Raw genomic sequence first — 16,522 nt, 5'->3', positions numbered from 1 at the left:
GGATGAACAATTACCTACTGTTCTGTTCTACTTGCTGGGAAGCACAGTTCTAGGCATTTCTATTATCCTGTAGCCACTCTGGACTCCTTGGTGTTCCTACTGTTCCTTATGTAGGGCCCTTGGAGTCTGAAAGGAGAGCAGATAGGAAACACATAATTAGACAAAAGTAATTTTTGATTACCAATTCTGGTAAGTGTCTTAAGGGACAAGTACAGTTATGAGAGCCAGATTTAGATAGGGAGAGGGAGTCAGGAAGCCTCATCAGAGAGGTTGCTCTTTGCTGGGTGTGGTGGTTCATACCTGTAATCCTAGCACTTTGAGAGGCCAACATGGGAGTTCAAGACAATCCTGGGCAACATAGCAAGACCCTGTTTCTACAAAAAATAAGAAATAAAAAAACTAGCTGGGTATGGTGGCATACGCCTATCCTTCCAGCTTGGGAGGCTGAGGTGGGAGGATCACTTGAGCCACAGAGTTCAAGTTTACAGTGAACTATGATTGTGCCACTGCCCTCCAGCCTGGGCAACATGGAAAAACCTAGTCTCTAAAAATAGAAATAATAGGAAGAGGTTACTTTTAGGTTGTTAATAGGCCTCATTGCCTTTTCCATCTCCTCCATCCTCTGCTGAACTGTATTGTTTTGGTTCTTGCTCTTTGCCTGTCTTCTCTTTTACTTCTACTTAGTTGTTTCTTAGTTGATCAAAGGCTCAATCTTTGATGCTCTGTTAGGTTGTTTTCTGTATTAGGAATCATGAGCCTGAATGCAGAGGCCGAGAAGGAAGCATTGAAAGATGCTGGCTAGGTGGCAGCATGGGGGACTGGTGAACTGGAAAGAGTGCTCTAGAGAGGAGGCAGCTTCTCAGCCCCAGCCATTGTTGCCGTTATAGAATATAGACCCAGGGTTTCCATTATTACTGATTTTTCTGGAAAACCTGGAAAAAGTGCATTTTTAGGTGAAATGTCTTGATTTTTAAATGTTAGTAGTTTTTTTCTTTTTTTCTTCTTTTTAATCTCTACCATTCCATCCAGATAATGTTAGTAGTTTTAAAACACTGCTCGGCTGGGCATGGTGACTCAAGCCTGTAATGCCAGCACTCTGGGCGGCTGAGGCTGGAGGATCACAGCCCATGAATTTGAGACCAGCCTGGGCAACATAGACTGTGTCTCTACAAAAAATTTAAAAATCAGCCAGGTGTGGTGGTGTGCGCCTGTAGTCTTAGCTGTTCAGGAGGCTTGAGTCCAGGAGATTGAGGCTGCATTTGAGCCCATGTATCATACCACTGCACTCCAGCCTGGGTGACAGAGTGAGACCCTGTCTCTAAAAATAAATAAATAAATAGAATACAGAAATAAAATGCTGCTGAGCAATACCACAATTACAGTTAGCATCCTTCTGGCAATTAGTTTTCAACTGCAGCCTTCTCATTTATTCCTTACAGAAAGCTGAGAGATTCCAGTGTCTCAGTGATTGTACATGCATGTGGCATAAGACATAACCTTTAGTTCTAACTTTTCTTTCAACCTCTAGTCTCTTTCTTCTGTTGACTATTTCTGCTTATGTCGGTACAAATTCAAATCCAAAATTGAATTTGTATTTTGTCCTGCAAACCAGTTAGCTTCTTTCCCTGTCTTTTCTATATTCTCCTAGTTGTCCTGGCTTGAAATCTTAAAGTCATTTTTGACATTCTTTTCCATTGAGTTTTTACTTTATAAAAACTCTTAATAATATCACTCCCTTTTGTTTCCACATCTGCTGTTCTTCATCACCCCATGCCTAAATTGTTGGCCTGGACTTGATTTTCTGCTCTATTCACACCTTGCCTACTTCTGGGATAATAATTGTCACTAAGCACTACTTTGTGATGTCTTCTTCCTGCTTAAGCAGTTTCATGTAGTTGTTTAATTTCGTGAGGCCACGTTTGTTTTATTGGATAATTGCAAAAAGTTCCTGAGTGATAAAGTTCTCATCTAAGACAGTTGTTTATTTAAACTTCACACATCATAACCACCTGGAGGGTTTGTTAAACACAGATTTCTGGGCCCCACAGTTTCTTGTTCAGTAGGTCTGGGGTGGGGCAGAGAATTTCAGTTTCTAGTCAGTTTCCAGGGGATGTTGATGGTACTTGTCCAAGAACCATACTTTGAGAATAACTCTTCTAAAAAGCCAAGTTGACATCAGTTGAAGGAAATAAGCCTGATAAAGTTAATTAAGAAATTAGAAGTAGCAGGCCGGGCACACTGGCTCATGCCTGTAATTTCAGCACTTTGGGAGGCTGAGGCGGGCGGATCAACAAAGAAGTCAGGAGATCATGACCATGCTGGCTAACATGGTGAAACCCCGTTTCTACTAAAAATACAAAAAATTAGCCAGGCGTGGTGGCAGGCACCTGTAGTCCCAGCTACTCAGGAGGCTGAGGCAGGAGAATGGCATGAACCCGGAAGGCAGAGCCTGCAGTGAGCCAAGATTGCACCACTGCACTCCAGCCTGGGCGACAGAGAGACTCAGGCTCAAAAAAAAAAAAAAAAAAAGGGAGCGGAGATGTGCATGCCCTCTTCCTCTCCACCAGATGGCAGTTTTGGAACCAATAGAAAGGAAAGATCATAAATTCAGAATTACCTGGGGACACTGAATTCTCAATTACATTTTGAGGTATAAAAGCTAATATCATATTTTAAATGACAGCTGAATTTGAATTAGAACGAATGGGCTGGGTGCGGTGGCTCACACCTGTCATCCCAGCACTTTGGGAGGCCCAGGCGTGCGGATCACCTGAGGTTGGGAGTTCAAGACTAGCCTGGCCAACATGGAGAAACCTCGTCTCTACTAAAAATACAAAAATAAGCCGGGTGTGGTGATGCATGCCTGCAATCCCAGCTACTCGGGAGGCTGAGGCAGGAGAATTGCTGGAACCTGGGAGGCAGAGGTTGCAGTGAGCCGAGATCGTGCCACTGCACTGCAGCCTGGGTGACACAGCAAGACTTCGTCTCAAAACCAACCAACCAACCAAATGGAAGCAATGTGATTATATAGTATTTGGCAAGGAATTTGGTTGTGTATATATATATATATATATATATATATATATATATATATTTTTTTTTTTTTTTGTAGTAACTGGTCCACAGATTTTTGTGACCTATATTGTGTACAGTGGCTTTGTTTGATAGGTTTACATTAACTTTCTTTGAGTTAAATAAAATTCTGTCTTATATATAAAACTGGGACTTGGAGTTAGTCCTGAGTTCTCTTTGTTTGCTTGTTAAAACACTGCAGTTAGTACTTACACTGTTACATAATAGTTGCAAATCTGGCAACACCCTCTTGAACCTTGAACCTACATTTGGGTACTGGCCTCATTAAGGAATCCAAAGTCATTCTGGATTTTTATACTTAAAATCTCCAAAAAGATAAAATTGAGTCAAGTTGAAAACATTTTAGAAATGGTGTTTTAGGGTAGTGTAGATCACACTTTAAAAGTAATTATGAAAACCTTATTTAGAAAGTATCCCTAAATAAGATATGATCTGTCACTTCAGTTTCATAATTATAAAGTGTTAGTGTTGATTTTTAATGACAGCTTCGTTCTTTGAAATCATTTAGGGGAGCTTCAAACAAAGTATCTGTGCCTGTGCCCCACCTCCAGAGTTTGATTTAATTGGTCTTGGGTGTGACCTGGGCTTTGGAATTTTTAGCAGTCTCCAGGTGATTCTTTTTTTTTTTTTTTTTTTTTTTTGAGACAGAGTCTCACTGTTGTCACCCAGGCTGGAGTGCAGTGGCACAATCTCGGCTCACTGCAACCTCTGTGTTAGAAATACCAAAATTGTTAGATAAGTGGTGCTGTGAAGAAAAGTCAGCACGGAGACAAAAGATTTATCAGCAAGGCCATTTTTACTTTCTGCAGAAAGGGTGCTCAATCACCCTTGGAACAATGGCGATGGAACAATGGCGAAAGCACACTTGACAAAGGAAAAGCAGACATATTTATCCCTTACGCATTTGGGTTGTCCTTACTGCTGTGTCCTGCATCCATTGGCTGGAGTGGGACCTCACACTCTTAAACTGATACCCAATATGCTAATAGCCTAAATAGGTAAGTGCAGGGAAGAACAAAGAAGTTGCTTACGAAAGGTTTAAGGAAGCAATAACATTTTTAAATAAGGAAGGCGCATGGGCTGTGAGCTGGAACATGCCCGTGAGCATGTCCAATAGTTACGTAGGATAGGGCTTAACAAAGAGTTACTAGCACAAAGCAAGGAGGCATGAAGAAAGTTAGTCTTTAAAAGAAATTATTATTTCTAACGCTTATGATTTATTCTTTAACAAGAAGAAAAACTTCGAAGAGGAAACTTTTTACTTTCTACACTCTGCCTCCCAGGTTTAAGCTATTCTCCTGCCTCAGCCTCCTGAGTAGCTGGGATTACAGGCGCCTGCCACCATGCCTGGCTAATTTTTGTACTTTTAGTGGAGATGGGGTTTCGCCTTGTTGGCCAGGCTGGTCTGAAACTCCTGACCTCAGGTGATCCGCCTGCCTTGGCCTCCCAAAGTGCTGGGATTACAGGCATGAGTCACCATGCCCAGCCGAGTCTCCAGGTGATTCTAATGTACAGACCAGTCTTGGAATTGCTGGGCTACATTTTACTTGTGAGACAAATTCAAAAAATGCTAGTTCAGGAATGTGAATTATGACTGACTTAAACAAATAGGTCTTTTCTCTCTTTTGTATAGTATTATTGAATTTGAATGTAATATAAAAAAGTCATATAAATTCTGAAAGGCAAGTTGGATTACAAATATTTTTATAAATTCAGTCATCCAAGTTGTTACAAGTGGTAACTGGTGATATTGCCTTTTGTGAAACCTCAGGCTGTTGGTCTTCATATAATCTCAGAGTATTCTTGAAAAATTAACAGATTGTCAGTTTATCAGTTCCATTAGTTGGTATATGTATCTGCACATGTGCACAGCCCTTATCAGGCTGCTGCAGCTACTGATTCTAGCTTTGACCTCTTTCCATAGATCTTAAATTTAGCTTCTTAAACAAAAAGCATGCATCTTAGTATATTCTAACTATAGTGTTTTTATATGCACATCTGTCATTACGTTGTGGGTTTCTCAAGGGCAAGAGCTGTGTCTTTTAGGAAATTTTTTAAAAAGCCCAAAGCATAATGATACAACTTGATGAATTTTCACAAACGAAACATACCTAAATCACCAGCACCTGGATCGAGAAACAAACATTCCAGAGGCCCTCCTCATGCCTCTCTCAATCACTGCCGTTCCCGGCGTTGTCTTTTACTTTCTTATTATAATTTACATAAGGCACTTGAGTACACTGTTCTGAAGTTTATAGCTTAGTGAACTTATAGCTGCAGTCCTGTAATCAGCATTGGGATAGAGACAATTTCCAACATTCCATGTTTGTTCCTGCCCCTTCCCTGGTGCCCCCACCCTCACCATTCTCATGTCCATTATTAGTGGTCACTTTGGTCAAGCTGTGTCTCAGGCTTTGTATTCCTAGCCCAACAAGCACTTTTAAGACAGCAAAAAATAGAAGTGTGTTGTGTTTATTGTTTTGTAGCCTGCTCTCTTTTTGTGATTTGTCAGTACTTTTCCATGTTAGTATTTTTAGTGGTTGTGTAATGGCTGTATTAATAGACACAGTCTTTAATGCTCTACTCTTAGACATTTACTTTGTTTTCAGTTTTTCCATCCTGTAAATAATGTGAACATATTTATCAATCAGACTTTGGTCATATTTCTGAGATTTCCCTAGTGCAAATGCTTGCGGAATTAGTGGATTGAAGGGTGTGATCATTTTAAAGGCTGTGGATTTGTATTTCCAGACTGTTTACCGGAAAGGCAGTACCAATTTATACCTCTCTCTAGTGTCTGAGAATGCTGTTTGTATTGCATCTTTAACAAACCTTTTTTCTTAAGATTAATGACTTTATTTTTTAGAGTAGTTTTAAGTTGATGCAAAAAATGACCTGCAAATTTGAGCAGAAAAGTTTGACAAATAATAAGGACATGTATCAACCATTACAGTATCATACAGGTTAGTTTCACTGCCCTAAACATCTCCTGTGTTTCAACTGTTCATCCCTCCCTCTGTCCCCCAAACCCCTGGCAACCATTGATCTTTCTACTGATTTCATAATTTTGTGCTTTTCAGAATATCATACAGTTGAAATGAGAGTATGTAGCCTTTTCAGACTGGCTTCTTTTGCTTAGTAGTATGTATGCATTTAAGTTTCGTCCAATTTTTTTTTGTGTGGCATAATAGCTCCTTCTTTTGGCTGAATAATATTTTATATGGTTGTATTGAAATTGGTTTGTCTTCCAACCATTGAAGAACATCTTGGTTACTTCCACATTTTGGCAGTTATGAATAAAGTTACCATAAAATTCATGTGCAAAGTGGCTGTACCATTTAATGTTCCTACCAGCAGTGAATGAGAGCTAAGCCTTTTAAAACTTTTTGTTCTGGTAATACCTTTTAGAAGAGGCTGAAACAAAAGGTGATATACTATTTGTCAACTGAGACATGACTACCCACGTTACTGTTCTCATTGTATTCCACATTTGTTTCAGGTTTAATGCATTCAAAAGGACTAATACCATACTGCACCATTTGGTAAGTTTTGCGTTTGTTTTGCTGGCATTATTTGTATGTGTAACTTAAAATGTCATTGTTAGAGAAGTAGAGAAATACTGGTATGGCAGATTTCCTTGACCTTAGGTACATCATGGTTCTCAACTGTAGTGTCAAGACATGGCACACATACCTTGTAGGAGGTGGCATAAGATTATGGTTAAAACCATGGTTCTTACAAGTCAGAATGCCTGGGTTTAAATAATGGGTTCACTGCTTAATCTTGGGTGGATTACTTGGTCTCTTACAGCTTCCCTTTTGATATGTATAAAGTGAGAAGAATAATAATATCTACCTTAGAGTGCTTATAAATGATAAATAAGATAATTGTATTAATCAGTGTTCTCTAGAAGGACAGAACTTATAGGACATATGTATATATGAAAGGGAGTTTATTAAGGAGAATTGACTCACGTGATCACAAGATAAAGTCCCATGATAGGCTGTCCGCAAAATTGAGGAGCAAGGAAGCCAGTGATGGATCAGTCTGAGTCCCAAAACCTCTCAAGTTGGGAAGCTGACAGTGCAGCCTCCAGTCTGTGGCCAAAGGCCCAAGAGCCTCTGGCAAACCACTGGTATAAGTCCAAGAGTCCAAAAGCTGAAGAACTTGGAAGCCGATGTTCGAAGGCTGGAAGCATCCAGTGCCGGAGAAAGATGAAGGCTGGAAGACTCAGCAAGTCAAGTCCTTCCAACTTCTGCCTGCTTTTATCCTAGCCACTCTGGAAGCTGATTAGATGGTGCCCACTCAGATTGAGGGTGGGTCTGCCTCTCCCAGTCCACTGACTCGAATGTTAATCTCCTTTGGCAATAGCTGCACAGACATACCCAGGAAAAATACTTTTCATCCTTCAATCCAATCAGATTGACAGTCAATATTAACCATCACAATAATGCATTAAAAAATCTAGCATAGTCTTTGGGAGGCCGAGGTGGGTGGATCATGAGGTCAGGAGATCGAGACCATCCTGGCTAACACTGTGAAACCGCATCTCTGCTAAAAAAAATACAAAAATTAGCCGGACATGGTGGCGGGCACCTGCAGTCCCAGCTACTCAGGAGGCTGAGGCAGGAGAATGGCGTGAACCCGGGAGGCAGAGCTTGCAGTGAGCCAAGATGCGCCACTGCACTCCAGCCTGGGTGACAGAGTGAGACTCTGTCTTAAAAAAAAAAAAAAATCTAGCATAGTGCATGGCATATGACAGTCATTTTATACATGTTAGCTATTACTGTTATGGTACCCTTGCAAAGTTAAATATCCAAAGTTTATCAGATTGTAAGGAAGAAATAAATTTTATTCACTTTTATATCTCTTATAGAGGCTGACAAGTAAATTGCACATAAAAATAACAAGTCATCTGATATCACTGTATTCTAGGTGGTATTGTAAGTACTTGTCATGGATTAGCTCAGTTAATTTTCACGATAGTTCTCTGGGGTACATACTACAGATCTCTTATTTGCAATTCTAAAACCTCAAAACCAAAAGTTTTTTGTTAGTTTGTGGTAAATACATTGGCAAAATGTGACCTGGATGTACTTGAAGCTCTTTTAGTTTTTATCCTAACTAGCGTAAACACTTATGGTTTGGTGCATAAATATAAAAACCCTTTATTACTGTGTAATCAAGTATTACAAGGACCTAGACTCCTCTTGGGGTGTTTTATGAAGTATTTAGTATGTACTATTTTCCAAAATCTAGAAAATTTTAGGAATTAAGGGATTGTAGCCTTATCTCTATATAACAGGGCAGAAATTGAGGGACAGGGAGGCTAAGTAACATGCCCAAATGTCACACAGCTAGTAATTATGAGGTGTGATTTGAATCCTGGCTATCTGTTTTCATAGATTTACTTTGTACGCTCTATAGCCTCTGACAGAGTGGGCACTACGTAACTATTGCAACTGTGCCTCTGTTAAGCCTAAGTGGAGATGGGGATACGAAGCCTGGCATATCCCTTCCTAACTGTGTTAGTCCATTTTCTGTTGCTTATAACAGAATACCTAAAACTGAGGAATTTGTAAAGAAAAGGAACTTATTTCTTATAGTTACGGAGGTTGAGAAGTCCAAGGTCAAGGTGCTGCATCTGGTGTGGGCCATTTTGCAGGTGGGACCTCTCTGTAGAGTCCTAAGGCGGTATAGGACATCATGTGGCAAGGGGGCAAAGTGTGCTAGCTCAGGTCTGCCTCTTCCTCTTATAAACCTACAGTCTTACTCCCATAATAACCCATTGGTTCATTAACTCATTAATCCATTAATTTATGAATGGGTTAATCCATTCATGTGAGCAGAACTGTCATGCCCAATCACCTCTTAAAGCACTCACCTCTTAGTATTGCCACATTGTGGATTAAATTTTATCAGGAGTTGGGAGGGGGCAAATATTCGAACCATAGCACTACCCTTACTTATTTTATTCAGCTGTTATACATGGAGGTTGAGGAGTTTCCTAGAAAAAAAACTAGGAGCAGTGTCAGTGACTCAGACATAAGTACAAAGGTGGAATGGGAAGACATCATAGAATCCAGATCATATGGGGACTGTGGTGACATGGGGCAGAAGACACCTGGAAGGAAGATAAAGACTCTCAGGGCCTGGGGGTTGAATAATTCTGAATCTCAGTGTTTGCTTTTATGAGTGCCTCAGGGGTAGAGAAGATGTATCCCAAGCAATTCTTCTGTGGCCTTTCTGAGAGAGAGAGAGAGAGAGAAAGAGAAAGAGAGGGAGAGATCCGTTTTATTTCATGGTGGAGTGATGGAAGTATGCCATTGATGGCAGTATTGCAGGCAGAGTTATGAGAAGTGGACAGGATTATTTTGTGTTAATAGTGTGACATTCACGGTGACCCTTCCAAGATAGAAGGTAGGGAATAGAACCCAGAAGGGAGGACAAAATTCTGCATTTCTGCGTATAAGGTTTGTCAAGCTAATGAAAGCCAGTGGAACCTGTCAGTGAGGCCTCATTTGTATCTGTAGGCTAATTTGGACATATTCTTACTACGAAAATATTCAGGGAAATATTTTTTTTTCTTCTTTCTCCGTAATCTATTTTAAACTCTTTTTTTTATTTGTTATTGTTTGAGACAAGGTCTTGCTGTGTTGCCCAGGCTGGAGTGTAGTGACATTAGCTTACTGTAGCCTCGAACTCCTAGGCTCAGGTGATCCTCCTGCCTTAGCCTCCCGAGTAGCTAGGACTGCAGGTATGGACCACCAACCCCAGCTAATTTTTTAATTTTTTGTAGAGATGAGGTTTCTATGTTGCCCAGACTGGCCTCGAACTCCTGGGCACAAATGATCTTCCTGCCTTGGCCCTCAATGTGCTAGAATGATAGGTGTGAGCCACCATGCTGGCCTATTTTAAATTCTTAAACAGCATTTTAATTTAATGTGCAAAAGCTCATTTAATTTTGACCTGGATATGGAGAAAACTTCTATTTTCATTTTCTTTTTGTCCTTTTAGAAAGTAGTATTCAGTATTGAGGGTATAGTGTTTGGAGTGCATGAAATGATACTGTGTATATCATTTTCATGACAGCACACATGTTCTTATTATGATGTCCAGATGGTGTCCTAGAATTATTAATAGTCCTTTTAATCCTATATCTGAATCTCTTTTCCTCCACATCTAGATTCCTAGTTCCCAAGAATATAGTAGATGATAGTGTTTTAGTCCATTTGAGCTGCTGTAACAAAACCGTAAACTGGGTAGCTTATAAAAAACAAAATTTATTTCTCATGGTTCTGGAGGCTGGGGAGTTCAAGATCAAGGGGCCAGTGGATTTGGTGTCTGGTGACGGCCAGCTTCCTGGTTCATAGACAGCCTTGTTGGCCATCTTCTCTCTCTGTCCTCTTGTGGTAGAAGGGGTGAAGAAGCTCTCCAGGGTTTCTTTTATAAAGGCGTTAATCTCATTCATGAGGGCCGACATGACCTAATCACCTCTCAAAGGTCCCACTCTTATGCCATCACCTTGGAGTTTAGGATTTCAACATACAAATTTTGGAAGGATGCAAGCATTCAATCTGTAGTACTATACAAGCTAATAGTTAGCTTGTTAATATTTCATGGATGCTAGCAGAAGACGTGACACTCTTGGATTAGAAAAAATAGAATTTTTTATGAGTGGCACAGCGAGCAACACTGAGCAAGGTTTCTCTTGCTTAAGCCTCAGGGGAGTGATACAGAGGACCCGTATGAGTGCCTGCATATGCAGTATATTGCATGACAGTACAACTGTCATGCAATTTGGGAAACCTGCTGGTTTTAGTAAGCTGTAAATAAGTCTGCTGTCTGTCCCAGAGGAAGACATTACCTTCTTCATGATGGCTCACAGCAAAAACCTTCTTCTTCATGGTGTCTACAGCAAAAGACCTTCTTCTTCATGGTGGCTACCTTGAAAATGACCCAGGCAAGGAGTGGTCAGGCCCTTGGGTTCATGGCATACCTATTCATAGCACACCCAGCAGTAAGGTACAGAGAAATTTCCAGTGCTTATGCCAGATTGCATCCCTCAGCGGCTAAATTCCATTTCTTGACCTAGGTAGTGGTTACAAGAGTTTTGCATTATAGTAATTGACTAAGTTCTATATTATACTTTGGGTGGTTGTCTGTGTGTGTGTTTTGTTTTACCATAGAAACATAGAAAAAAAATAAGATAGCTTTATCTGTAGTAGTGACATGGGAAGATGACCATGGCAAGTTGCTGAATTAACAATGGGAGGTGCAGAATAAGGTATGGCATTCCATTTTTGCTAATAGTTTATGGAAAAGTGCCTGAGAAAGATAGACACTAAATCAGTAGTGTTGCAAACCAGGGCAACTTTGGTTTTCTCCATTTTACCTGTGGTTGCCCCCTTAATTGAAAACAAAAGATCTTACTGAGATTATGGGTTCAGCTGGATGTGGGAAATCTCTTTATTCTGCTTATTAAGAAAATGTTATATTTTATTACCTGACTTTATAGAAATAAGTTTTTAAGATAATTTTTTTATTATTTTACAGTTTTAGGTCTATTGAAAAGTTAGAAAGATAGTACAGAGTTCTTAGTACCTCTCACCCAGTTTCCGTTTCCCCTAATGCAATCCTACATTGCTATTATGGATTGAATTGTGTCCCCCAAAATTCATATGTTGGAGTCCTAGTCCCCAGTACCTCAGAATGTGACCTTATCTGGAAACAGGGTTGTTGTATATGTAATTAAGGTCATAATTGAGTAGGGTGGGCCTCGATCCAATATGACTGGTATGCTTATAAAAGGGAAATTTGCAGATAATCATGTACACAGGATAATGTCAGTTGAAGATTGGAGTTATGCTGCCACAAGCCGGAGAACTATCCGAAGCCAGAAAAGAAGCCTAGGATAGTTCCTTCCCTAGCACCTTCAGCAGGAGCATTGCCCTGCTGACCCCTTGATTTTAGACTTGCAGCCTTCAGAACTGTGAGACAATAAGTTTGTGTTGTTCAGACTCAAAGTCATCTTGGACTCATCTTGCTCATTCTTATTTCCAATCAACTTCCAAGTTCTGTCAAACGTTTCCTTAAAAGGATTCCCCCCTCCTTTTCTTTCTATTCCTACTGTTAATCCTCTGTACCTAATCACTCTTTAATCTCTTAACTGGTTCCTCTACAACCTCAACGACTGCATTTTGCCTCACATACTAATGCTAGCATATTATTTTTTAAATATATTAAAAAATTACATTGAAAAAGTTTTAGAGACTTCGTTTTGCCAATGGAATAAAGATTACACAAGACCACACAGTTAGAGAGACTTAAGGCTAGAACCCAGGATTTTTTGTGCTTCAATTCTAACACTTTTTTTACTAAAGCATACTGTGTCTTATGAATTCCAGCACAGGGATACATTATTTGTCCTATTTTATCTCTAAATGCTTTGGTTCTTTATACTTTGTTTTAATCTATAAGTTGCTTCAGTTTCTTTTGGAGGTAGAAGAGATCATAAAACTTGGAAATCAAAACAAATGTTGGTTAAAATAAAACTGCTGGTTTTACAAAAAAATAAGTTTGTGTTGTTTAAGCCGTTTGATTTGTGGTACTTTTTTATGGCAGCCCTAGCAAACTGCCTACTATTCTTACTATGGTACACTTATCAAAACTCAGAATGTTGGTTTCGTGGTTTGAATATTTGCCTGCTCCAAAACTCATTTTGAAATTTAATCCCCAGTGTGGATGTATTGAAAGGTAAGGCCTTTGGGAGGTGATTGGGTCACGAGGCCTCTGTCCTCACGAAGGATAATCCATTAATTGATTAATGGGGTTATGGGAGTGAGACTGGTGGCTTTATAAGACAAGTAAGAGAGATCTGAGCTAGCATGCTTAGCTTCCTTGACATATGATGCCCTGTACCTCCTTGGGTCTCTGCAGAGTCCCCACCAGTAAGAAGGCCCTCACTAGATGTATCCTTTTGACTTTGGACATCAGCCTCCATAACTGTAAGGAAAGGAATAAATTCCTTTTTTTTTTTTTTTTTTTTTTTAACAAATTACACAGTTTCAGGTATTCTGGTGTGAGCAACAGAAACTTAACTAAGACAATTTGTATATTACTGTTTACTCCAGACTTTATTTGGATTTCACCAGTTTTTTTTCATTAATATTCTGTTCCAGGAATCAATGACACTGCATTCACTTGTCATGCTTTTTAGTTTCCTCTAGTCTGTGATAGTTTCTCAACTTATCTTTCCATATTTTTCATGCCCTTGACAATTTTAAGGATTAGTGGTCAGGTAGCTTGTAGAATACCATCTCATCTGGGCTTGTCTGTTGTTTTTTTCATAATTAGGCTAGAGTTAAGGTTTTTGGCAAGAATATGACAGAGGAAAAGTGCCCTTCTAATCTCATCATATCAGGGAGTATTTGTGGGTTTTGACAAATGCATCAGGGAGTACATGGTATCTACATGACATCATTGGTAATGCTAACTTTTATCCTTTTGTGTAAGTGCCATTTATTGTTTTCCACTGTAAAGTTACTATTTTTCCTTTCATGCTCTGCTTATTGAAAGCAAGTCAGTAAGTCCAGCCCAAACTCAAAAGGTGAGGGGACAAAGCTGTGTCTCTTGGAAGGGATATAACTACGTATGTCATTTAGAATTCTGCGAGGAAGATTATCTTTTCTCCTCCATTTATTTTTTCTGTGTGGACTCATGGATATTTATTTTTTGGGCTATCATCTAATATCAAATTATTGATTGCTTCATTGTTCCAGTTCTGGCCATTAGGAATTCCTTCATTTTGGCTTTTGTATTTCTTTCATATGACCCCATCCTTTTAATTTTTTTTTTTTTTTTGAACATTTCCTTTCTGGTGCTAGAAGGTATGCTCTGAACTCATTTCCTGTTTTCCCTATCTTAGTGCTGGAATCAGCCTTTTCTCTAAGGAGCTCTGATTGCCTTTATTGGAGAATTGCATTTGGAAATCAAGATCTAGACTCTGGGAGTGCTCTTTGCTGCTGGGTGTCATGGCTTTCTCTCAGAGGATAGAGCTAGGGTAATGTATGTATCTGTAATAGAATACATATACACTATGTACTTACCCATGTATTCATGCATATCTCTAATTGTTTCTGTACTTTTTCTGTATATGTGTATTAAACTAAACATGAGTTCATAGTGATGTCTTTGTCTTTAATCCAGTACCATAGGTCAGGGTTCATTCTGTCTTTCCCTTCTTGTTCTATCTGTAACTCTACTCCTGACAGTGAGAGCCAGGCTCCATTACTTACTAATTTAAACCTAGTATATATGCAAAGCAGTTGCAGAATTGTTACCTGCTCCCCGCTACCATGAAAAGCCATGTTGATAGAGTACACTGTTGATGTACATACAGTTCCTTTATCATTCATACAGTTTTTAGTCATTTCACTGATTTCCAAAGTTAGTTAGCTTCCTCATCACCACAGTCACTTCACTGAGGTTATGTCATAATGTGTAATTCAGTTAGGTTCTGAGAAAGAAAAAATCCTGTTCCCCCCAATGACTAGACTCCCCTCTTAGCCAAGGGGACCCCAGAGAAAGCTAAAAAAATGAGTTCCTGGCCAAGATGGAATGGGAGCTTGGACACACCTTGTAATACCTCCTCCCTTGTTAGCCACCATTAGGCTTTCTTCCCTAAGAGTTAAACAGAAACCAGCCGAAATTTTCCCCTGCTGATTTCAAGCAACCACCTGACTGTTGTTCCTTCTTTTTGTAGTTTTGACACAGCAACTGACCAGCATTCCTTCCTAATAAAAGACCACTGATGATGGAGTGGTTCTGGCCAGTCTATGTAGGGAGGCTGCACACAGTGGGCCTCCATTTCCTCTGCTTCATCTTTTGATGTATAGGGCCTAATTGTGATACATTTAATTGTTAAGTCTCCACCCCAGAGTTACCGTGGCATGGCATGCATGTGCATACATGTTAGCTTACTATACATGCATGTGCCTCCTGTTCGTGAATATTCATAGCTCCTCCTATAACCTGTTGAATATGTTTATGTGGCCAGCCAGTTCAGCATAAATTCCTGTTTCCCTCACTAGAAGTGCTTGCTCTTGGCTTCTGCCAGAGGCTGTTTCCCAGCCTGTGGGATGGTCAGCCTGCAGGCTGCAGCCGTTTATGAGAAGTGAAGCTCTCTTTTCCAAATTTATGAATCTTCTGATTCTTCAGTTGACAGTTCATTTGTCATAGTCTGCATTCCATATTGGAATTCCCTGATATCCTAGGTAATTTTTTTCCTTTTTAAAAGATAGCTCATGCTATGGTTTGAATGTATGTGTCCCTCCAAAATTCCTATGTTGGAGCCTAATACCAAATGTGATGGTATTAAGAGGTGGGACTTTTTGGGAAGTGGTAAGTCGTGAGCACCCCATTGTCATGGGATTAGTACTCTTATAAAAGAGGTTGAAGGGAGTCAACTAGTCCTCTTTGCCCTTTTCCTTCCTTGTGCCATGTGTGGACACACAGAACTCATGCAAAATGGGGTCTTACCAGGCACTGAATCTTGAACTTGAACTTGCCTTGATCTTGATCTTGAACTTCCTAGCCTCTATAACTGTTAGAAATAAATTTCTGTTCTTTATAAATTACCCAGTTTAAGGCATTTTGCTGTAGCAGCAGGAATGGACTAAGACAGTTGTGTTTGTGATGTACATTTCTGTGAGTTTTGACAGATTTATAAATCATGTACCCACCACCCCAATACATGCAGAGGAGTTCCATTCCCCTAAAATTTTCCATGCTTCCTCTTTGTAGTCAGGCACTACTCCTTCCCCCAACTCCCTCTCCCTCCTCTGGGGATTGAGATTGACTGCCTTTTTAAATTTTCCTTTTCTTTTGTCCCCACTTCGTTTTCTTCAGCTGTTGTTGACAAACACTAAGGTCCTTAGGCTATGGTCTTGAAATGCTTCTCTTTTGAGATGAAGACTTTTATTTAGTAGGCCTCTATTTCCTTCCCCCACTGGAATGAGACTTCATCAGAGCCCTAGGGCTACAAGCTTGAGGGTTTTCCTTCCCCTCCCTGCAGATAAAGCCTTTTGTTCTGTATGGGAGATAAAGGGAAAGGATTTAGCAGTGACCTCTGTTTCCCTCCTGAGCCAGCACCTCTGGCTCCAGTCGTCTTAGGAAAGCCTGGTTGGGTTCCAGGAGGAAAGTTCAGCAAGAGAGTGGGAAATGTTAATTAAGATTAACATTTTAAGTTAATCTTTCTTATGGCTTATGCCCCTGGTAAGCAGGGGCGGCTGCTTCACTTCCATTTCCAACATTCTTGTAGATTTCTCTTTTGACTTCAGACAGACATGTGTCTGATCTTTGACAAACCTGGCTAATAGAGCAATGACAAAAGGATTCCTTATTTAATAAATAAATGGTGCTGGGATAA

General features: G+C 39.9%; 1 protein-coding gene across 5 annotated transcripts in view; it reads left to right on the top strand.

Annotated features, from left to right (window-relative positions):
• The window catches only part of HIBCH (3-hydroxyisobutyryl-CoA hydrolase), a 139,478-nt gene that overhangs the window by 26,742 nt on the left and 96,214 nt on the right, over nucleotides 1-16,522 (top strand). For all 5 annotated transcript variants that reach the window (XM_055379247.2, XM_055379244.2, XM_055379246.2 and 2 more), the window contains exon 2: nucleotides 6,593-6,635. In XM_055379247.2, the coding sequence (XP_055235222.1) occupies nucleotides 6,593-6,635 (43 nt within the window). The remainder of the gene's footprint in view (nucleotides 1-6,592; nucleotides 6,636-16,522) is intronic.

The sequence above is a fragment of the Gorilla gorilla genome, chromosome 11, assembly GCF_029281585.2.
Source record: "Gorilla gorilla gorilla isolate KB3781 chromosome 11, NHGRI_mGorGor1-v2.1_pri, whole genome shotgun sequence".
NCBI lineage: Eukaryota > Metazoa > Chordata > Mammalia > Primates > Hominidae > Gorilla > Gorilla gorilla.
Note: the sequence above shows the minus strand (reverse complement) of the source record. Positions and strands in the feature narration are given on the sequence as shown.